General features: G+C 50.8%; 1 protein-coding gene across 1 annotated transcript in view; it reads left to right on the top strand.

Moving 5' to 3' along the window:
• LOC146180061 (uncharacterized) overlaps positions 1-24,529 on the top strand; it is a 68,119-nt gene that overhangs the window by 35,999 nt on the left and 7,591 nt on the right. Inside the window, exon 3 of the mRNA XM_084580316.1 lies at positions 4,875-5,928. Coding sequence (XP_084436442.1) covers positions 4,875-5,928 — 1,054 coding nt within the window. The remainder of the gene's footprint in view (positions 1-4,874; positions 5,929-24,529) is intronic.

Raw genomic sequence — 24,529 nt, 5'->3', positions numbered from 1 at the left:
TATGAAGTCCGAGGATCCGGCAGGATGATACACGAGGGATGGGGTGACCTGCCATTGTGAGATTGATCAGCTGGTTATGTTGGCGTTGGTAGCGAGTTTTTGCAATCAGCAGCAATTCGGATTTTTCAGGTGCGGGAGATAGCCCTACTATATGAAGGTAACTAACGACTGCGTCGATACCTTGCTGTAGGGTCTCCTCTACTGCTCCAGGAGACCCAGAAGTGCACCAAAGAGGAAGGTCGTCTGCATAGAATGTGTGTTTTAGGTTTGGGATAGACGCTAAAGTGCGAGATAAGGGAGCCATTGCAAGGTTAAAAAGGGTGGGTGACAGAATAGCGCCCTGAGGAGTACCACGTGTGAGGGGGAAAGGATCAGATATCGAATCGGGGAGACGGAACTTGGCCGTACGGTCGCGGAGAAATGCTGTGAGGTAGCCGTACATCTTTAGACCACAGCCAGTAGGTGGCAAGGATGTTTAATAGAGGATCGTGGGCAAGGTTATCAAAAGGTTTTTGTCACATCAAGGGCCACTATGGCTTGGATCTGGGAAGTGGGCGGAGGGTCAAATTCGTGCATGAGGAGAAAAAGTAGGTCCTGAGTAGACACACCTTTTCGGAAGCCAATTTGTCGAGGGGGAAAGAAATGTATGGATTCAAGATGAGTCTCGAGCCGATTGAGCACCATCCGCTCCATGGTTTTTCCCAGGCATGATGTTAAAAAAACTGGGCGGAGGTTTTGAAGCGCAGGTTTTTTGCCTGGCTTTGGAAGTAGGGTTATAAGTGATTGTTTCCAAGATGCTTGGAGTGTGCTTTCTTCCCAATGTAAGTTTATAATGCTCAGAAAATGTTCTTTGTCATTGTCAGAGAGATTTCGAATGAGTGAGTATGTAATCTGGTCTTCACCTGGGACTGACTTCCGCTTTAGCTGTTCTAGCGCCCAGTCGAGATCCCAGAGGATAAACGGCTGATCGAGTTCTACATCGGAAGCACCAGTGTACGGAGTATAAAGGCTGGGTAGGGGAGGAGGAATGTAGAGATCGTGGAGTTGGGCTGTTAAGGCATCCGCGCCTAGTTGAGAATAGTGCTTCTCGAGAGTGGGAACAAGCGCCGGTTGAGGCCCGAGTAGTTCTCGGAGTAAATGCCAGGTTCTTTTTTGTTCCAATGATTGGTGTCAAGTGTAACGCAGTGTTCTTTAACCTGTCGCGTCAAAGCCAGAGACGTATCGTTTCAGATGTGAAACACGGTCCGGAAACATTCAGTACACTCCAGGCCGGCGATGCTCATGCAGGTTTCAACACGATAAGTCGCGAGCCAAGCGACGATATGGTAAGGGTCCCGCTACCGAGGAAGGAGCTTGGAGGCACGACCATTGGCGCGGAGGTTGCGGCGAACAAGGACCAACTCACCGGATAGGAAAGAGGGAACAGGTCGTGCCGCCTTGGAGGACGGCTGCACACGCGCATGAGCTCATCAAAGGTTGCTCTGGGCGTCCAGGCGGGCGAGACGACAGCGACGGGCAGATTCTGTTGAAGAAATAGCAGGCCGAGCCAGGCTGAGCTTCGTGTCGAGAGCAATGGCGGGGGTTCGGCCGTAGACGACAGAGAACGGTGTCACCCGTGTCGTGTTGCGCGATGTGGTGTTGACGGCGAACGCTGAGGCAGGAACAAAGCCGTCCCGCTTGATGTGGAAAGGAGTTGTGTAGGGCGCCGGTATGTCATCAGTGTACGGTTGACCCGTTCCACGAGTCCGTTGCACTGAGGGTGGTTGACAGATGTGGTAGAGTGCCGAATGCCGAAAGAGCGGAGGGGTGTCTCAAATTCTCTCGACATGAAGCAGGTCGTAAGATTCACGAGGAACCCGGCACGCCGTGCTGAACACGAACTGTCACTTCACAAACAAGACTGCGTGACGGGAGGAGGTGTCGGGGATGGGCAGGGCTTCAACCCACTTAGAGAAGTGGTCAACCCTTAAACCCACGACTGAAAAACGAACGGACGGTTAACGACGAGCTCTCTGTAATACTGATAAACAAACGAACGGTTCACGACGAGCTCTATCTGTACAGTTCGAACCCAACACATGGGATGTTATGTTACAGGCTCCTTTTTCAAGACATTGACCCTGGGTAGCCGAGCACCAGGCCGGAATATGGCTTGTATCCATTTGAGAAAACCGGTGTATGTCCGACCTACCGCTACTACTAAAATATGTACAGGAACTGTGGACCCGCCCAGAGAAATTCAGACAAGAACCCAAGAGACCCGGAGAAGCACTACAGGCCGCGGCGCTACTTTTCGTGATCTGTCCCGCGCTCGCTCCCCACGCTCCCTCCGCGCCTCTTCTTCGTCGGCGCAAGGCACTAGATCGGCGTAGGACGTACGCTGTGCCTAACATCCTGCAACAATATGCAATCAGACATACGCAGTCACCCCGTTCTGCAGCAGGTCACAGAAACTGACGACCAACGAAGCCTCTCAAAAGAGATGTTTTATCTGTACATAGATAGTATTGAATAAGATGCCCGCTCTTGATGCATCGCTGCTGAGTTTATTGCGAAACCACTGTTTATCACGATCAAACCTTACCAAAAATGATGTCTTTTGTACGACCTTAAGGGTGACCTCCCCCCCCCCAAAAAAAAAAACAGCCGTCGGAGTGGATTCAAAGCCAGGAACTTCTCTTGGTAAGCGAGCGCGGAACCTCACAGCTGTCGGCACAGTCAATCACGTAATTCACGTATTTAACACCACTCTCACGCGCTGCGGACAGAATGTCGTCGAACTGAACATCTTCCATCCCTGAGCAATGGATTCGAACACACTGCTATAAGATGAGTTAAAGGTCCCAAAACTTTATACCACATCAACTCTAAGGTTGCCTGTTACCCCTTTCAGCAATCTCTTCCTGAAGCCTTACCTCGAATCCATAGCCTCGAATCAAAAACGAAATAAAACGTGACTTGAAAAGACATCGCACGTGACCATTAGTAATATCGGTTCAAAAGTTTAACTCGATGGCATTATTTTAAATTTTTTATTTCTTCAGATACCCTAAATGCCTGCTGAGAGGTATTAAAAAGGGGGGGGGGGGTGGACATAAGCCAGTATACAATTCTTTGTTAAGCAAACAGTCAAACAAAAAAAACAATGCTGATGGTGAAGTTGCACTCACTGACAACGCACCCACAGATACAATAGCACAGCACCCTTAAAATTGAGTATAATGCAATCGCGGTGCCCTGCATGCAAAAGAAAGAATACAGCGGCAGGAAATGAGTCGGCAGAGTGATCAAATATACTTACCGAAAGTGTGATGATTTAAGGTAAGATTGCAATGCTGACTGAAATAAAGATGATTGGGTTATCGTGGCAATATTGGGTGTTAGTTCATTCCATTTGTTTTATTGATAAGATTAATTGTGAATGTTCGTAGTTTTCCGTCCGGGTAAAAATGGGGTTAAATTTGTGGGCATGGTCAGCGCGATGTGTGGAATGAGGGGGTGAAAAAATATGCTACAGGGTGAAGGGATTGCTACTATAATAAAGTGTAGGAAAATACGATACACTGGTGAATTTTCTGCACACTGGTAGGAATGGCAGGTTGCGTGTTTCCTTCAGAGATGAAACGCTTTGATATCGCGAATATGATGACAAGGTGAATCGAGCAGCTTTATTTTGGGCGGATTCAAAAATGTTAGAGTGATTTGGTAAATGTGCCAAATTATGGATGCATATTCGAGGGAAGAACGTACAGTGTAAATGTGCATTGCTACAGAAAATATTCCGTTGGCTAGAAATTCAAAGGGCACATCTCAGGCAGGTGGTGGTTGGTGACAGTGATTCGTCGTACGATTATTGATGTCACATGGCCACATGACAGGGCCAATTGGGTGGAAGATGCCAAATCCCGTCTCTCCTTTCAGATGAGAAGGTGAGAATAAAAATTAGCCTGGCAGGACCCTTGCATTCAGAGTAAGATACGCTGTGCATGTGCAGTGCCTGCACGTACGTAAGTACGCTGCTTGGTCCGGTATTGTATGCCGTGTCAGCGTTTAATCTGATGGAGAAAACCCAAGCGCGCGCCAGAGCCGGCGCCGCGGGACGATGATGATGGTATGTACAAGAGGAAGAAGAAGATCATGGTATGTACAAATGAAAGACGATCCGTGGAGAGCTCACAATATGTCGAATGTCCTTAAACATGCACCTGTAGGCTAAGGGTATGCAGTATATGCGAGATAATAGAACTCAATAAGGAATTACTAATTACGCGGTAATAATGTCCAGAAAGCAAACTTAAAACCCTTAAGGAGAGCCAAAATACGGTAGCAGTTAACTTTTTCATACCCTTAAACGCATGCAATACTTAGGTTCTCATTAGAAATTGTTGCTGTGTTGCGTTCCAAATTCGAAAACCAAAATACACCTAATAACCTTCTGATGTCATGTCATGCAAGCCGCGTCTCACTCATTATCGACTCTCACGTCGCTCTGGCCGCATTCCAAGCCAAGGCATTTCATTTACCTTATATCCAACAATTGTAATTACCACTATTTTCGCATTCATGGCAATGTTCCCTACGTGCCAATTACAAAGAACCACTTGCTATCGCGAAGAAACAATTAGTTTTCCTATCGTCCTTTCGATTTTGTTGCGCTTATTGTTCCCTCCCCTTCACTCCACTGCAATGCGATCAATTTCCTTAACATTCTAGTTTTTTAGTTACTTTCCTGTATCCTGGAAAAATTGTCTTACTGATGTTTTCAAGTGGCTAAGAGTCGCCATACTAACCTGTGCATATCGTGCGTATCAAGGGAGATGAGACATCATCAATGGTACGTTTTCAACACTTGACAGAGCCCATTTACCTTTCAGGGTCAAGGAAGGCGCAACGCAAATCACTGAGAAAGAAATCAATGTCCGCGAAAAAGTCCCAACTCAAGAGAGACAGAATTCCGACAAGGGACGTCTACGAACTGAGCGACAGGGCTACGAAGAAGAAAAAGGCGGGCCAGAAACCTGACAGCGACAACGTTGGGGCAAGTGACGAGGAATATTTGAAGAGGGACGGCGATCAGGACTTGGCGGCCGAGAGCACGGGGTCATCGCGGGGAGTTTTGAGCGCATCTGACGAAGGCGTTGCTTCGCCATCCGCGCAGACCGTGACGGAGACTTATGATAAGCGGACCGCAATGAGTCAAAAGGAACAAGACTTCTCGAGCACGGCTACCACAGAGCCCATCAAGAAGCCTACTCGAGAGAGTAGAAGGCGCAAGGCCCCCGAAAGGAGCGATGAGAAAAGTCCAGGAACAGCGCAAGGCATCACTGTCACCGACCTAGCCATGGTTTTGTTGGACGCGATCACGGCCGAGCAACAGCGCCAGGGCCAACTTCAGCAGCAGCAGCAACAGCAGCAGCAGGTGCCCCAGCCGCCGAAGCAGCCTCCTTGCCTAGCGTGTGCCTCCCAAGAAAAACTCTGCACGCGCTGCGGCGACTCTCTTCGTAGCCAGGAGCTCACGATTTCTCTGTGTGAGAAGTGTCGAACATCAGATGAACGCTTAAGCAGCATGCGCACAACACCCAAAAAACGTTGGCCCTTGCTCAGACCTGAACAAGTAGTTCGCTATTATAAGGAGGAAGAAGAAGACAGCAGTTGTGACGTGGCCGTCCAGCGGACTCCGAGGAAGGTTTTCTCTCAAATAAAGCGTGGCACCCGTGGCAAAGGCCAACACAGGTCGAAAAAGCCTACCAGCATCGAAGAAACTACCTCCACGCAGGTCGTTGAGACAACGCAGCAAGCGCCATCGTGTCCCTTGGACCCACGGTATGGGTACGCATCAGGAGGTATGGAACCAGTCTGTGTAGATGCGTACGGGACCTTCACGCAAGAACGCTGTGGACCAGAATGCTTCGATGACGGTTCTCCTTAGTAAGTGTGAATTGTATGTCGAAGGCATTCCTTTTTGAAGCGAAAGCTTCGTTACGCTACCACAGGCAGCCGTCGGGGAACTTGAAGTTTTCACTTCTAAGCGACCTTGACAGATACTGCGCCTTCTCTTTTTTTATAAACTAATTTATAATGGAAGCGAAAGCTTCACTACGCTAGGTATAGCAGGTCTTCGTGTGACGCTAAATTTGACCTTCAAGTAACTTTGGATCAATTAAGAGTGGGTGTCCCCGATTGATTGGTGTTCACTCCATTGTCTCTCCCAAATGTATACTGCGCCTTCCTTTCCCCAAAAGCTAACTTAAACCGGGAGGCATCCCTGTGTTGTGTGATGCCCGCTCTCGTTAAGCGCCCAGATGTGGCCGGATTACCCCGTAGCCTTCCAAGAGACCTGTTTGCCTCCGCTTCCACTCCCATCTTCCTTTCTCAAGTCTTGACGGCGCCTTTCCATTCTTATAACCAATGTACAATATACAAGAAAAAAAATTAAAAACATGAACTTGACCTGGTTAGGTGTAGGTGTCTACAAATCCGTGGCGTACACTCAAAAGTAGCTCGTTCTTTCCCCAAAATATAATTACGAAAAAAATGCGGGTCGAACTGCAACACACAGCTTTCGTTCTATGAATAGGTTCAGGCAATGCTTAAACCCCTACAATATTTTTCCATAAACACTTGTAGTAATTACGACTAACTTCGATTACGTTAACTTTTATTTGGGTATAACTTTACTTTTCAATGCCATAAAGAAAGAATGTCCATTTATTAACGCAAAAATCTCAGTTCCACTAATGTGCGGTTGTGTTAATTCAAAGATTGCTTTAGAGCGCAGCTTTTTGGCGTCCGTTCCTGGGTTTCGCGTCGGCGTCGTCGTCGGCCTCGTAACCAGCTCCGCCCCCCTTTCATCCCCCCAGCGCTAGCAGCGACCGACGGATACCGCTGGATGCCGCTGACGCTGCTAGAGAGTCAAGATAACGTGACTGCATTGAACACCGTCGCCGCCATGCAGAAAGAGGAGGGGAGGGTCCCCCCCCCCCCTGTTTCTGTGTGGCGGATAGGGTGCTCTTCAGTTGCCGACGCGCCGGTTATTTCACGTAGGCCCCGGCACGTCGACGAATACGTGACCACCTTCCCACGGCTAGACCTGGTTCTTGGCGCTGCGGAAGCGAGGATATCATATTGTTTGCGTCGGCATCGGCGGCGTTGTCCCTGAAACCAACTCCGCAGCTGGGGTTGACTCACTATCGGCGTCAGCAGCATCAGTCAGTCGCTGCTATCTCTTCCTTCCTCGCTTTATCGCGTTGTCCGCTTGCTGCGCGCGCTTCTGCCCCATCGTTTGCCGCTGGGTGTACACGCCGCCCCCCTCCCCCCTCTTCCTGCGAGTCTCCGGTTGTCAAAGCGCCGGCTCGAACTTAATTCCTTTCTTCGCTCCTCCTCCAATGCAACCCCTGTGCGGTGGCAATCAGAGAGCCAGATCGGTGGCGGCGTACTGTATATGTGCACCGCCCGAGCCGACACCGATGTTAGTAGTGGGGGACTTTAATGTTGACATAAAGATAAACAGGAATTTCTTCACACTTATGCGGGAGAACATCCCGTTCCTCTCGCTCGTAACGCGTCCCACGGCTTTGACAACCTCGCGAGGCACTTGTATAGATCTCGTCTTTGAGAATCAAGCATTGGTGTACCAAGTCGAACATATATCAGTCTATTTCTCCGACCACAAATCTTCCTTCATGACTGTCAAGAACTGTTAGTGGAGTCTTTGTTAAAGGAATACGTGTGAAAAAAAAATTCTGTGATAGCGCATACATGTGTTGCTCGAGTTCTTTGCCTCAATCTATCGAAAAGGTGAAACAGCTTATTTGCTGCGCTCAAATTTCGCATTAGGAAGTAACGTAATCGTCGGTAATTTTTTTTTATTCTTGAAACTGGTGCCACTTTATTAATGCGTTATTCGTTTGTGTATTCCCGTGCCATATCAAAACATTAACTGTAGTACCTCAGTCAAACGCCGCATGTAGCGCACGTCGTCGACTTCGGATCCTAGAAAATAAGCGCCTCCAAGCATTAGGAATGTGCGGTGCGCTGCTAATGTCACAGTTTTGTAAGGTCAAAGCCTTTAAAGGTTCATACTGTCATCCATTCTGTGAAAATATAGCTATCAATCATCGTGACAGCCACTCCGAGCGCGTGATAAACGTATCGTAGTTTCCTTGTCTAGCATCATGCGAGCGCAGTTGCCATGGGGACCACCACCACCAGTTAGTAGTAGGGATGTGAGAGTGATGATGATAATAAGAGATGACGGACTATGATGTCATCACTGGATGATGCCATTACAAGTCTTGACGACATGACCGGATGTGGCGTCGTCATGACGTTACACCCGACCCTGTGTAATGACCGGAGCTTACGTCATGGCATCACCATGCGAATAACGAATTAAAGATGATCCCGCCGGCCGTCCACGTAGATATAGGGTCGCAGTCGTTCACAACGGGAACACAGTCGATGGTCTAACCTTCAAGGCCAACTCTATAACACAAGTTGAACAGGTAGCTATTGTATTCGCCGCCTTAGACCACACCTCTAAATATATCATCACCGACTCACGAAGGCCTTGTCGGAACCTCGCGCAAGGATGGACCACCCCCTTAGCCTACATAATATACCAAAAGTGCAGTCGGGACACGGATCCCACGCGCCCATATCTCGTCTGGGCTCCCAGTCCCCAGCGTCTTGTAGGGAACGAGGCAGCGGACGCCGCCGCACCGCGCGCGTTCTCTGCGGGCAGTTTCTTTGGGTCTCGAATCGGCTGAAGACATCGATTCCTATTCGGCCTACACATTCAAAGACATTGAAATTTTATATCAAAACTCGCATCGCAAATGCCCAAACCCCTGAAATTGGTTCGGAAAAGCGAACGAGAGGCTGCTCCTGCGCTTCACACCAACACGATACTGTGCCCGGCAGTACTTCAACATTTTGACTCCCAGTTCACAGGCCAGTGCCAGTACTGTGGGGAGGTGGCTGACACCTACCATATGGTATGGGCCTGCCAAAAAACCCATCTCTTGCCCCCATCCCTAACCCTTCCCGAGAGGACTGGAAGGTGACCCTGCTCGGCTGCTGCGACCTACAGGCCCAAAGCGCCTTAAAGCGGCGTGCGCGGGCGGCGGCAAACGCCAAATGGGGTCCATGATTAGGGACTCCCCCCAGTATTGCAAGGCCGACGCCCTTAAGGCTCCGTGCCAAACAAACCTCGTACAAAATGTATCATAAATATTTTCACCACCACAACCATCAGCCGTCCAATCCAGGCGTCCGTGCAGTGCATTTCATTTGGCGCTTCCTCGAACGCCGCACCACGCAGCATACAGAAGCAGCAGTACAACAGGTATCAGTGGCGTTTCAAATTGGTTTAAAGAAAAGGCACAGTATCTGCCACAATCCTCCGTGGACGCCTTAACCGAGCCGTAAGAAAAAAGAGAATGGAGCGAATGAAAAAAAGAGAAAGCAGATTTGTAGTGGAGGGCTTCGACCACAAGAATAGATGCTTTCGCCTTATCACGGTTAGGGGTCCAAAGTACCCCTACAATTTTTTGTTCACGTAGCGCAGTTCCTGTACGGCGGGAATAGCGGCCTTGTATGAGCGAAGGTATTTTATGTTTCGAAAAGAAAGCTTTCCTGCTTCCTAAGCGATCTGTTCGTTCAGCAGCGCAAATTTTGTGTGGTCCACTGGCGAAAGCCTTTAATGGCTCATACTGTACTCTGCGAGAAATGCCACACTTTTTCGCTAGATTCCGCAAGAAATCGCGAGATTGGGACGTCATGACATGTGACGCCATTTGTCTTGTTTACTAATATAACCTTCTTGGTCTACCATGAGGGACATAGTTAAGGTTAACCCTAGTTGAATTGCGAAAGCAACCGCGGAAGCTTTTTTTGACTGCTACATTATTCCTCTCTCACCTCTTATCAGTGTAAGGTGCAACCTTATTGGGGACACTTAAGCACATTCCTTAAGAGTATGACGCGAGAACGTAAGCTACCAGCCCACATATAAAGTCACGCTTCAACCAAGCTGTATGGACGTACTGCCTGCGTGTAGTAGGGGTCGCAAACGGTTCTGGTAGGCTGATTCTGACATCACCCTAGAATATGAAAGGAGCGATCTGAGTTGGCAGCTCCCGCCCGTTGCATAGAAGTAACGTGAATTCAAATGTCATGGGCCCGCCGGGGTGGTGCAGTGGTTACGGCGCTCTACTATATTTCCGAAGAATGCGGGATCGAATCCCGGCCTCGGCGGCCGCTTTTCGATGGAGGCGAAAAGCAAGGCGCCAGTGTGCTGTGCAATGTTAGCGCACGTTAAAGAACCCCACGTGGTCGAAATTTCCGGAGTCCTCCATTCCATTCCAACGGGCGTCTCTCATTGCCTGAGTCGCTTTAGGACGTTAAACTCACAAACCAAACCAACCAACCACCAAATGTCATGGCAGGCTGATTTCACCAACCTTACCGGATCCTAGTAACGTTGGATTTCACCTAGGCGAAGCACGCTTATATCCGCGAAGAGTGACCTCCTCTCCTCTACCCGCGGAGCACACATCCCCCCCCCCTCCCCTCCCGCGTAACCGCCGTAGAGCGACAACGCCACCTAGACTCTAGGTGACGTTGGGAGGAAGCGCAACGGACAGAGAGGAGAGAGTGAGCAAACGTTATCGCGTTGCTACGGCAGCGACGTTGCCATGGCGACGGCGCGCCATCTGAAGAGCGGCGGTGGCTCAAGGGCGCGCGGCTTACTCCCTTCCCCCCTTCCCCTCTAGGCCTCAGGTCATCCTCATAAATAAAGGGTTTAGTCGCGCTCATTTGGACACCGGCGCACCAGGGGTTGAGGGGGAACGAGAAAGCGCACGTACTGGCCCGAGGATTAGCTACACTCCGGGATCCCAGTGACGACTTATGCGCAACCCCGTACCCCTTGCGCAGTTAGGAGCCCCTGCAGTTCGACGATGACCTTAACACCTACCAAGATATCCTAAATCATTACAAATTAGGCAGATCAGTACTACCAAAAGCGTGTAAGCAACTCAACAAAAGCGAGGAGGTTATGTGGCGTAAGCTACAGACTGGAGTATTTCCGAACCCCCAGCTTTACAGCAAGTGGCACCCGGAAATTTTTAGCCCCAGGTGCAAACGTTGCGATGGCATAGCGGACATGATCCATATGATATGGACGTGTCCTAGATTTGGAGAACCTGACCGAACAGATGAGTCCTGGGAGGCACTACTTCTCAAGCAGGACGAAAAAGGGCAACGAGAAGTCATCTGTCTTGCCCTGGCCGCTGCTAAGATCCGAGGGATCCAGGTCGACGGCTGAGGGGGAGGACATGGTTGGGACAGAGTTTCGCCTCGGATCCTCACCAACCTTTTGACGGGTGCAATAAATGTTATTTCTCTCTCTCTCTGAATGAATTGAATGAATGAACAGCGCCATGGGTTACGGGCTACCATAAAAATGAAACGCTCATCATAACTCCCCATGTCTACCGTGAGGATCATAGTGGGATTCCTTGTGTTTTAGATACTTTGCCTTTCCTTTCCTGTAAACAAATTATAGAGCGCCGGTGAACTTCGATGCTTTCAATGGAATGCTGGTTGTGTTTGACAAGGGTTGGTTGGTTGCACAGCTTTCATTTCCATCGGAAATGGGCGTCCTCTTCCCCGCCCCCGGCACGCGTGCTGGGGAAGACAGGGAGTCGAGCGCCCGCGGATTCGAGGCTGGCAGGTAGTCCTTCAAGGGGTTTTAGTAGTCCTTGGCTTGTTGCGGCCTCTTGCGCCAGATGGACGGTGCGGTGCTGGATCGCAGGGTCTGAGCTTCGCAGCAGGGTATCTCAGGCTTCTCTACTTGTGCTACCCCTGTAGATTGTGGGCACTCCCAAATTATGCGATCAGGGGTCCCTCTCGCCCCACAGTGTTTGCATAGATCATTGTCGCTAAGCTCTGGTAGCGCGTGAAACGCCCAGACCGGGTCCATGAACGTATTAGTTTGTAGCCGCCTCCACGCGACAGCTTCTCTATTCTTTAGGCTAACATCTGTCGGGGGTACCAGCCTACGTCCCAATTCATGATGGTCGATGATTATCCCCTAATTTTGCAGACGCTCGTCGTATGGCCAGTGTTCGGGGGGCTCGACGGCTACTCGGAAGTAGAGAGCTCGGACTAGCTCCTGAGCCACCTCGTTATCAGGGACGGCAGCGTGAGCAGGTGTCCAAATTAGCGGCATTTTCTTGTTCAGCGTTGTTTTGGTGAGGATTTTGGCTGCCTCCGGCGATATCCTCCCCTTTCCAAAATTTTGGATCGCATTTTTGCGGTCGCTAATTATGAACTTGGCTTCCGTCCTACGCAAGCTATCGCTATCGCAACATCCTCCGAAGTATCTATGTTGCGGCCTCTGATGGTTGCCACGGATATCGGCGCCCCTTGGCCATCGACTACCGAGGCTACCGCCGCACCTGTTCTGCCACTTGCCGCTTTAACATATACTACTTTCGCTCCCATGTTCTTGTACCGTCGCTGTAGAGCCTCGGCTCATTTGGCCCTTCTTTCGACATTAAATTCTAGATGCATGTTTCTAGGGAAGGGGGGACTACCAAGGCGTTCCTGCTTTCCCTACTAATTGTGACTTTTTTGAACTCCTCTGTATGGGTTAAGGCCTACTTTTGCAAGGATCACCTTATCCCTCTCGGTCGTGCTTAGTCTCTCTAATTGTGAGAATCGCACTGCCTCCAACAATTCTGCCCACGTGTTATGCACCCCCAGTTCGAGCAGTCATTCGCTCGAGGTACCCATGGGCAGTCCTAACGCCTTCTTAACGCATCTTCGGATCAGGCAGTCTAATTTCTTTTTCGCTTGCCTTAATGTCCAGGTAGGGCGTGGCGTAACTGATTCTGCTTATTACGTACGCCTGGATTAATTTTAGTAAATTTCTCTCCTTGAGGCCTCTTCCTTTAGTGGCGACCCTCCTCAAGAGCCCGAGGGTTTGCATCGCGTAACTTTCAAATTTTTTTCAGGACCTCCCCGTTATGGCCGTGGGATTGCATGACCATCCCCAGAATCCTGATCTGATCTACTTTTGGCACCGGTTTTCCCTCCACCTGAATATGAAACTCCCCACTATTCTTGCAGCGGAAGGTACTTCGGGGTATATACGAACAACTCCGATTTTTGTGGGGAGCACAAAAGTCCCCTTTCAGCCGCGTAATCGACAATGAGGTCGGTCGCTGCCTGCAGGCGTTCCCCTGTACTCGCATCGCTCCCCTGGTTAATCCAAAGGATGATATCATCCGCATACATGCTAAAATTTAGCCCCTTAATTTGGTTAAGTTTACCCGTGAGGCCTTTCATCGCCACGTTGAATAGTAAAGGCGATAGCACTGAGCCCTGCGGCGTGCCTTTGCTTCCTAACTCTATCGTAGGAGATTTTAAATTTTGAAATATCATGCAAGCTTTTCTGCCCGAGAAGTCTTTTATGTAGTTGTACGTTCACTCCCCTACTCCGAGCACTTCGAGCCCTTCGAGGACAGCCTCGTGCCTGACATTGTCGAAGGCCTTGATGAGATCTAGGTCCAGGATCACGTTGGCGTCTTTCAATCGCGAGTTTATGATATGCTTTAGTCAGAGCATTACGAGAAGGGGCGCGCGATGTAGCGTTATGACTGATCGTGACGTCGCATATACTGAGCTGACTGCCGGGCGTCCGATTCAGGAGTCCGTGTGGCGCCTTTTATATGGCGCTGCCTCGAACACCGCACCACACAGAAAGCAAGCAGACCCAGATGTCTAGGGAGGTGTTAGGGGGGGGGGGGGATCGGGAGAGGTGGTGAAGGGTGGCTGATCCTGGCCCTGATGGGGCTGGGGCAGGTAGCGGCGGGGGCTAGCCTGCCACCGAATTTTATCTGTTGTAGGCCACCCGCCACTGCTTTGGTGGTGGACGACGGCTGTTGTTGCGGTGCGCGTCTTTCTCTTTCTCTTCTTTTGAAGCGAAAAGCTTCCTTAGGCTAGTCAACTCCGAGTCTCGCGTATGCTGGGGTCTCAGAATAGCCACAGCTGTGCGCTCGCCGTTTGACCTTCGACTGAGCCGAGCGCTCCGCGCATGCGTCGAACCGAGCGACGTTACGGGAGAGGCGCGGGCTGGCGGAGCCGTCGCTGCCCATCTCTCCTCTGAGAAGAAACGCAGGCAGTCGAGATAGAAGACGATGCTGAAGTGGCGGCTTTGTTGATCCTGGGTACGGCACGGGCACCAAGGCTATCTTGGGGCTCGACCTAACTAAGGCCTTGACAATGTTACCCATGAGGCAATATTGAGGAACCTATCGGACATAAGACCGGGGGGTAGAACCTTCCGGTACATCAGATCGTTTCTGGAGGGTAGGACTGCGGAGATTATAGTCGGAGAAATGAAATCGGATCCCTTCCCATTGGGGGGCAGAGGGACACCGCAAGGGTCGGTATTATCGCCGTTCCTATTTAATCTCGCATTGATCAAGATACCACCCAGGCTGCAAGGGATATCGGGACTTAAACATACATTTTATGCGGATGACATTACTCTTTGGGTAACAAGAGGCAGTGACGCACATTTGCAAGAAACTCTACAGCACGCGGTGGATATTGTTGAGGAGCTAGCAGGGGAAGCAGGACTCTCGTGCTCTCAGCCCAAGTCCGAGCTTTTTGTGCTGAGGGACAAGCCAAGAGGGATACATGCGAGACACTATGTGCCGCCACCGCCTTTAGAGGTCAAAGTGGGGGGCGTACCGGTCGCTGAGGTTCAAACGATCAGGATCCTGGGTATGTATCTGCAGACTAACAGGAAAAATAGCGAGTCCTTGAAAAGGCTTAAAAATACGGTCAATGCTACCGTTAGGTTAATCAGGAGAATCGCTAATCGTAAGAGAGGTGTTAAGGAAAAGGACTTGTGTAAGCTGGTGCAGGCGTTTGTGCTCAGTAGAATAGTGTATGCGACGCCTTATTTGAAGTTGGACGCGACGGAAAAAGGCAAGGTGGAGGCTATGATTAGGCAGGCATATAAAGCGGCCCTTGGGTTGCCTCACAATGCGTCTACCGAAAGGCTGCTGGGATTAGGGGTGCACAACACCCTAGAAGAACTACGGGAGGCGCACTTGGTGATGCAGCTCGGTAGGCTTTCAAAAACAAAAGGAGGAAGGGACATATTGGAAAGGATCGGCATTGGAGTTGATGCTCCAGCTGGTGACACTAAAATTCAGATTAGGCGGGAAATGCACAAGGGCTTGTACATAAAACCTTTGCCCAAGAACATGCATCCAATACATCACGAGGACCGCAGGAAGGCAAGAGCCAAAGCTTTACATGTTAAGTACGGGAAGTACAACGGGGCAGTCTATGTAGATGTCGCCGAGTATAAGGACAAGGACGCATTTGCAATTGCGGTGGTGGACGGGCGGGGACGCTTGATCGCCTCCGGATCAGTCAAAACCCGCTCCCCAGAAACTGCAGAGGAAGCGGCGATAGCACTAGCTATTACTAGTAGTAATGCTGACTTGATCTTCAGCGATTCCAAAACAGCCATCCGAAATTTGGCGAGGGGCAGAATATCTGTCACAGCGGCGCGATTGCTGAATCGGGCCACGGGGCGAGGGACTACGGAGGCGGAAATTGTCTGGATACCAGCACACTCTGGGAATTCTGGGAACGAGACGGCTCACATGAATGCTCGAGGTTTCGTCAGCCGAGTAGGTGAGCCGGATGTTCCGGGAAGGTCCACTAGAGATGGGCTGGTATCCTTTCATGACATTACTAATAATTTCAAACTTGAGCGGAGGATTTACCCACCCCCGGACAAGCAATTGGTGAAGGCGCAGGAATGCGTCTGGCGACGATTGCAGACTAGATGTTTCTTCAACCCATACGTGTTGAGCAAAATCTACCCGGACATTCAGCCGGAGTGCAAATGGTGTCAGGAATTGGCAACCTATGACCACATATTATGGAGCTGTAGCATAGCACCGCCACCGGCGGATATTATGCGCGATCCTTCCCTCGAGCAGTGGGAGGCCGTGTTGGCCAGCTCAGACCCGGTCGTCCAGACCAGGGCCGTGGAGTGGGCCACCCAGGTCGCCCTCAGCCATGGGCTGATGGCCATCTAACACGGAACCATCCATACATGCTCTCTGACGAAAATAAAGTTTTTCCATCCATCCACCATGGCTGAGAAAACCACGAAACACAAGGCTGAACGAGCTGCTGAAACGCCGGAAGAGCGGGAGGCTCGCCTTGCTAAACCGCGACAGATGGAGGGCGAACTTCGCGATGATGCAGAACAGACGTAGTGCAGAAAGGAAGAGCGTATTGAAAGGTTCCAGTTGAAACTAGCGACGGAGACCCCTCAGGAAAGAGGAGTTTAAGCAGCCAGCAGAGTGACACCGACCAAGCTCTTTGCTTCTGATATCCAGGATTAACCAATCTAAGCCACCACCAGTTTTTCTTTATTCTATATTTTCTTTTCTGTCCGCATGAGGCAGAGGAGGAGGCTCAGCTACAGAGCCAGTAGCAGTTGTTGTTGTTGTTGTGGCTGTGTAGGAAGAAGGAAAAATTGGAGGCTTATCAAGGTTAAGCCCAGTGGATGCGAAGCATGTTAAGCAGCTGCCTCAGTGTGGATGGGGCTAAGTAACGGAGACGTGGTTTTAGGTTAATCGTCGTAGGCATCTTGACCGCATACACGTCCGGCGCAAAGACGCTGGCGCGGTTGCGGGCACAGAGACTGACGCGACGGCGGGCGCGCGCCGCTTCATCCCTGGCGTGACGTCACATATCACGTAATGCAGCGATGGTCCGCCGCGTCGCGCGCGACGGCGCGAACCGAAACGTGGAGGCCTCCGCCGGGCGACGTTCGACGGCGCGATATGAGGCCCCATCTGCTGCCGGTGTGACGTCATCACGTGACGTCATGTCACGTGACTCCACTTCAGGTTCAATGGTGGCCACCGCCGGGCGCCGCGCGAAGGCCCGAAATCTACGTTAATATGCTCCGCATAAAAGAAAATGCACGGGCCTGTTACTGGCTCTGTAGCTGAGCCACCTCCGCTTAAAAAACTGATTTATTTATAGGAAGGGAAAGGCGCGGTAAAAAAACTGATTTATTTATAGGAAGGGAAAGGCGCGGTAACTGTCTCACTTGTTTTCTGTGGACACCGCAACCCCGCCTTAAGGGAAGGGAGGAAGATGGCAGTGAAAGTGGAAAGAGAGAGAGAGGAGCCGTAGTGGAGGGATACGGAGTAATTTCGACCACCTGGGGACCTCCGCTTCCTCGTGCAGACAGAAGAGAAAATAGGGAAGAAAGAAAAGAAAGAGGGAGAGAAGGTGGTAACAACTTTTTTTGCCACGAAATGAAAGGAATTATTTCGGGCTGGGGCGAGTCTAGGGTGGCCTCCAGTCGGGAGCGACCTCTTGAGCTCGCGTGACGAGGGCCAGTTGCGTAGTTTTCCTTGGGCTGGCCAACAGCTTGTCCCATTCCTCCGCTGAGGGAGCTGGCAAGAGTGTCTTTGGAGGGGGATTGCTGGCGCATTCCCACAGTATATGGTCTTGAGTGGCCTGCGTCCCGTCACCGCAGTGCCGGCATGCAGGGTTGAATTCTCCGTTTGTAATTAACGATAGTCGGTAGGGGCTAAGAATGGCCTTTGTTTGTAGGCGTCTGAGTGTCGTGGCTTGCGCCCGGTCGAGGTCGGGGTGAGGGGCGGGGTACGTGCATCTTAGCTCGAGATAAAAGTTTGTTACCTCCGCGTATGTGCGCGGTGCCTCCACAGGCGCGTCCGTTCCCGATAGATCTCCCGTCTCCCGGTTGGTTAAGCCTCGGGCTAGACGGTCGACCCCTTCGTTTCCGGAGTTACCCGCGTGAGCCGGAACCCATACGAGATTGATGTTGTGATTGAGAGATCGGTTGCGCAGAATTCGCGCCGCGAGTGCGCTTACAGAATTTTTGGCGAAATTTTGAACGGCGCTTTTTGAGTCGCTTAGAATAGTTTTGGTGTGGGGATCCGCGATGGCCAGTGCGATAGCTACTTCCTCTGCCTCGCATATGGAGCTAGCATGAAATGTTATAGCGTTAATGAAGGTTGACTTTGGAGTGGCCATACATGCCACGTATGCTCCGTTTTTGATGTGCTGAGCTGCATCCACGTACACTGCTTGTGGATCGTCCTCGTACTGTTTCTCAAGGGTCTGTGCCCTTGTCTTCCTGCGGGCATCATGTCTACCTGGTAGCATGTTTTTGGCTATTGGTTTAACAACTAGTCTACTAGTTATGTCAGCCGATAAATGGGATGTTGCGCACACCTCCTCAGTGGGGTGGATGTGGAGCTTGTCGAGAATTACGCGTCCCGCAAGGCTGCGTGACAGGCGGGTCACTTGTGCTGTCTTATGGGCTTCAATTAGTTCAGACAGTGTGTTAAAAATTCCTAACTGCAGTAGTCGATCTGAGTTAGCGTATACTGGTAAGCTAAGGGCCGCTTTGTATGCTGTTCTAATTATGCTATTAAGTGCATGTTCGTCCCTACGACGCAGATGATAGTACGGGCAAGCGTACATGATTCTGCTTATCATAAAGGCTTGGATAATCCTGCACAGGTCGGCTTCTCTCATACCCCTGCGACGTGTGGCAATGCGTCTCACCAGCCCACCTATCTGGTGCGCCGTGACGCGTAGCCGGCGTATAGCTTCTGTGTTCTGCGTATTATTCTGAATCAACATTCCGAGAACTCTGATCGTGGCTACCGGGGGTATCGGATGGTTGTCAATGTGTAACTGGATAGGTTCTCGAGAATCTGGCTTTACCTGTGAAGCTTGTTTGTTCCTTATAACTAATAGTTCTGATTTAGCCGGTGAACAGGTAAGGCCGTTTTCCTGCACATAAGACTGTACCGTGTCGATAGCTCGTTGTAATGAATCTGTAATATCTCCATCGGAGCCAGAATTGGTCCATATGGTGATGTCGTCGGCGTATATGGAATGATGTATGTGTGGGATATCATCTAATAGACGCGGGAGGCCGCTCATAACGATGTTGAAGAGAAAAGGTGAAAGTACGGCGCCTTGCGGTGTTCCTCTCGTCCCTAGTGTAATTTTGTCGCTAACTTTGTCAACGAAATGGAGCGTAGCCGTACGCGCATTCAGAAAGGCAGCGATGTAGTCGTATGTCCGTTTGCCTACGTGTAACTGTGAGAGGTGATTGAGGATGGAAGCGTGTGACACATTGTCGAAGGCCTTACTCACATCGAGTCCCAGGATGGTTCGCGTGGCTCTTATGCGATTTGTATCTAGAATGTCTTGTTGAATTTGCCACATAATGTCCTGAGTCGAAAGACCTGCTCGAAACCCAATCATGGACGGGGGAAACGTGCCTTCCGCATCGGTGTGCATAAGGAGCCTGTTTAAGACAACGTGTTCCATTACCTTCCCGAGACATGACGTTAGCGAGATTGGGCGGAGGTTCCCCATCTCGAGTCTTTTGCCCGGTGTAGGTATGAAAATAATTTTAGCGTGCTTCCATTCCTCAGGGACGCTGCCCTCTGTCCAGTACCTGTTGAAGAGGTCCGTAAGAGCCTCTACTGACTGGTCTTCTAAATTGCGCAACATCTTATTGGTGATGCAATCTTCCCCCGGTGCCGAGGTGGTGTTAATTTTGTTAAGAGCAGCCCTAATCTCTGCTACGGTAAAGACGCTATCCATGCGAGGATTATCCAATCCTGAGTACCCATCTGGCGTGGGTATATCCTGGGAGGTGTTAATGTATTTATCTTTTAAAGTGGTCATGAGCTCTTCGTCGGTGCCTTGGAAAGATTGCGAGATCCTATGTAGGTTCTTGTGGGAATCTGCCTTAGTTCTCGTAGGGTCCAGTAAATGTCTAAGTAAAAACCACGTGTTCTTGTTGCCCAGTTGCCCATTAAGGCGGTCGCAAGTCTGATGCCACTGTTCTCGGCTAAGTTCCCACGAGTAAGCCTCGATTTCCTTTTCAAGCCGGGTTAGCCGAATTTTTAAACGTCGGTTATGCTTATTTTTACGCCATCGAGCATGGATACTTCCTTGTGCTTCAATCATGTGCACTAGCTTAGCGTCCGGACTGGGGCTGCTGTCCTCAAGGGCAACAGTTTTTGAAGTGTTTGCGGCGTCTTGCAACAGACGCTCCGTCCATTGTCTTAAATCTACTATACTTTCCGCTGGCCTTTGCGAGCGGACATATCTAAAGGCGTCCCAGTTCGTGTGCTTCACTTCCTGGCGACGCATTTTGCAATGCGTAGCTCGGAAAGTGGTACATAGTACATAGTGGTCGCTTCCTATGTTTGTATTTAGGTTTTCCCATCTCGCATCGGGGATATTTCTGGCAAAGGTAAGGTCAGGGCACGTATCCCTGGTTACACTGTTACCAATGCGCGTAGGTTTATCAGGGTCGACGAGTAAGGTATGCCCTAGCGCCTGGGCTGTCTCCCATAATTTAGTTCCCTTTCTACTGTTAACTGAGTAGCCCCATTCTGCATGGGGTGCGTTAAAGTCTCCAACAGTCAGCAACATTCCATTATGAGCGGCTACATGCGCCTTACGGAAGAGTGTGGCTATTTTCGTGCTGTTGTCTTTAGGTGGACTATATACGTTTAGAATGTAAAGAGGAGATTCTGTTCGTTTGTTCGGCAGGATTTGTATAAATGTATGAGAGACCTCCGGTATTTCCAAATCTAATTGGTTTGCAGTTAGATTACGGTGTACAAGTGTAGCTGTGATCGGCCGGCACTCAGCCGACACTTTCTCATTGTATGCTGTATACCCTGCAAGCTTTACTTCTGTATTCGTCTCTTGAAGTGCTATGACTACCGGCCTGTTTGTTTGGGCCAAAACTGCATATTCCAGAGCCTTGCGCTTGGCTCGGAATCCCCTGCAGTTTCATTGCCACACTATAACAGGTGTACTAGCCATCGCGTATCGGGTAAGGTTCCGCTCGCGCGGGTTGCAATACGCTGGGTCGGAGAATGCTGCTGGGGGACGGACGCGCCGAAGCACCGTCAGCTGGGCGTGAGAATGCTGTGTTGGCGGGAGGCAAAGAGCCTGCATTTGGCGTTGGAGATATCAGATTGCTAGGGGATGCTAGTGCGTTAACCCTGGTTGTAAGCGTGTCGAGTTTAGCTAGGACAGTTTCGAAAGTAGTCGGAAACTTTTCCATTGTGTCAGTTACTTTGTTAAGCTGTGGTATTAATTTCTGGATAGTTTCCTCCACCTTGGCTAGTCTTTGGTCTATTTTTGCAAATCTCTCTTCATAATTACTCTCTAAGTCATCTGTATCTGGCCGAGGTATCGAAGGTGCCTTTCGTTTGTTACGGCGGTTTTGATCTACTTCCATGTCCTCATTGCGGCTGACTTCAAGGCGAGCGCAAGCCACAGACGACTGTTCATTTTTTGATTGCGCATTTGCAGTTTCTAGCTGTTTGATTTTTGCGTTAGACTGAGCTAACTGTTGTTGCAGTTGTCGGACTAACTCTGCCAGCTCCCTTACCTGTGGGTCGGGTGCTCGGCGTTGCTTGTCTGTAAGTGGAGTCTTCCATGCCAAATGTTTGGCAGGTCTTCCTTCTTCTCCGGAGTTGGAGTTGATCCGCGAGCTGCGTCTCTGGGACGATGACCTGCTCCTATCTCTGCTCCCACTGCGTCCACGTAGAGGGGGAAAAGAGTCATCTCTTGGTTCCTGCAGCTGAAGTGGTGCACTTGTGGCGAGGTCAGTTGGGGGACTGCTGCTTTGCAGTGGCGGGAAGGATTCATCCCTTGGAGGTGGTTGTTGGTGGCCGCGTTCTCGGGGACGGGACTGGCGGCCGCTTGGCGAACTGTCTGGGTCAGTGGCAGTGTCCGTGGGGGACTGTGAAGATTTGCGCCTGTGGCTAGACACGAAGCGGTATTTGCAGCTTCTGCTGCCTGTTGGATGTGAGCCTTTGCATACGATGCACATGGCTTGGCAGGTAGGTGGTTGGCCGGCTGGTGGGGAGTCGTGAGCGACGCCGCAGCGGCGGCATGTAGGTATTCGTGGTTGGGGGCACACGTCCGCTCGGTGACCCAGCTTGCGACAGTTGAAGCACGCCTCCGGACGAGGCTTCAAAGGGAAGACTTCGAAAGTAAACCCCAAGTACCGCACGTATCGGGGCAGCTCGGTGTTGGCGAACGTAACGACGAAGTGCTGCGTCTTGCCCATACGACGCGCAGCAACGATGGGGAGATCGGGATTTCGAGCGCGGAGCTCAGCCAGGATCTCGGCATCGTTTTCGTAACTGTAGGCTCTGTACAAAATCCCCCGTACGGAATTGTCCGGGGCTGGGGCGTAGGCGGCAACCGGGACTACTGTCTTGTCGATGGTGATGGTGCCGATCTTGGCGTAAGACACTGCACGGGCATTGTCAGGCGTGCTCACTGTGATGGTGTTGTTAGTGGGGTGTATGCGGACTTGGTCGGCAGTAACCGCTAGGCGGTGGTCGACGTTGGCGGCTGCGTAGATAGCAAGTGCAAGTCGTGCGGGGCCTACGGTGTGAAGGTTCAGCGTGCCCTGTGGACGGAGGACGATCTTGAGGTGTTCCGAGGGCAGGCGGGGCAGAGGACGCTTTTTGGTCAAAGGTGGAGGGCGTCCGCGTGTCCGCGGGTTCGGTACAGTCGATGTCGTGGCTGGCGTCTGGGCCTCGGTTGGTTGTTTCTTGGGCGGAGATGGTCTTCGGTACCGGCGTTGCATCTCGAATGCCGTCCACGAGCCATCGGATAACTCCGCGGCGGTAATGTCGGTGCCTTCCACAGTGTAAGGCATAGTCAAGGCGGTGTTGGGCTTGGCGGGACGCGACGTCGCCACCGCCGCTGCGCGCGAACGCGCCGATGTCGTGAGGCAGCGATAGGCTTAGCTGTCGCAGCTGTTGCGGCCAAAAATATTTGGTCGAAAAATCATCAAACTGCTTGCCTTGGTCTGGAAATCAGCACACCGGGTCCGGAGCGATAGACGAACGTCCAGGGCAAAGTTGGTGAACGCAAGTGGCAAGAAATACGAAATTTTGCTGTGAAATCACGGAGCTCATGTGAGATGCGTCCGCTCGCTCCACGATCCTGTAGATTTCTCCGAGGGAGAGAAAGACGCGCGCCGCAACAACAGCCGACGACCAAAGAGTTGGCGGGTGCAATGACGGCCTACAACAGGTAAAAATTCGAACAGGCTAGCCCCCGCCGCAAGCGGCAGTGACCTACCTGTCCCAGCCCCATCAGGGGAGTTTTCGAATCCAGTAGCAGGCCCGTGCATTTTCTTTTCCTTCTTCCTACTGCCACAACAACAACAACAGGTATTAGCGCAGCAAGCATCACAGCGGTTCAAATTGATTTACTGGAAAGAAAAAGCGCTGCATCTGTCAAAAGTCTCCGCGGAAACATGTACCGCATCGTAAAGGGAGGGAGGAAGATGAGAGGAAAAGAGAGCGATATATAGAGGCGCCGTAGTAAAGTGCTACGATCCACCGCGCTATGATGGCTTCACCTCATCGCACTTTAGTGGTCCAAAGTGCCCTCTAGAGTTTTATTGCGAAAGCAATACTGTGCTAGGTCTAACCGCTCGTCACGGGGTAAGGAGTGTGGCTGGGCCTGGCCCTGATGGGACTGGGCTAGGTAGATCACAGGGCTTTGGTGGGGGATGACGGCTGTTGCGGCGCGCATTTTTCTCTCCCTCTTCTTTTTCTTTCTCTGTATTTTCTCTTCTGTCCGCACGAGGCAGCGGAGGTGGCTCAGCTACAGAGCCAGTTGCAGGCTCATGCATTTTCGTTCTTCCCAGAGCCACAACAACAACCGCTCATCACTGTGTGTCGTACCCATGTCCGTGGTACCCCTCATACAAAATAAGCCTGCCATGACATTTGAATTCACGCTACCCCCATGACAAGGGCAGGAGCTGCCAACTCGTTTCGCTCCTTTCATCTGGAGGGTGATATCCGAATCAGCCTGGAGAATGGTCTGCATTCTCGGTACCCCTACGACACGCAGGCAGAAGAAGATGAAGAATAACAAGAAGTAGAAGAACGCTAGGTCTCCCGCAGCGATTGCTTTCGCTCAATATTCGGTTCAGCAGCGTTGAACCCTTCTAAATTTTTTATTGTTGATAGAAATTATCACAGTTTCCAAGAAGAATGCGCAATCCTCTTGTAAGTGCTCAATGTTATCGAAATCACAAAAATCAATGAACAACAGATGGGACGTTTCAACCAGAGATTACTCGGCGTGATACGCAATTCTTGCTTCTAAACCTATACGACACGGTGAAGGAAGAAGGGTTATTAAATACTTTTATTTGGGCGCTGCCGCTTACTGCTGCTGTCTACCGAACAGATCATCCTGACGGCGACAGAAGGCGCTGCATTTCCGTCATATGCTACAGGAATCGCAAGCAGGGCCAATCAGCGTTTGCAGCGCTGACATCATACGGTAGCGCTAAACGGTAACGAATTTAGCTGCAGCTGATAGAATGCGGGTGGCTTCCTGTGAGATCCTGCCT

Source organism: Amblyomma maculatum, chromosome 9 (assembly GCF_055883805.1).
Source record: "Amblyomma maculatum isolate TAMU_Amacu chromosome 9, ASM5588380v1, whole genome shotgun sequence".
Taxonomy (NCBI): Eukaryota; Metazoa; Arthropoda; class Arachnida; order Ixodida; family Ixodidae; genus Amblyomma; species Amblyomma maculatum.
This window is presented reverse-complemented; position numbering and strand designations above follow the sequence as displayed.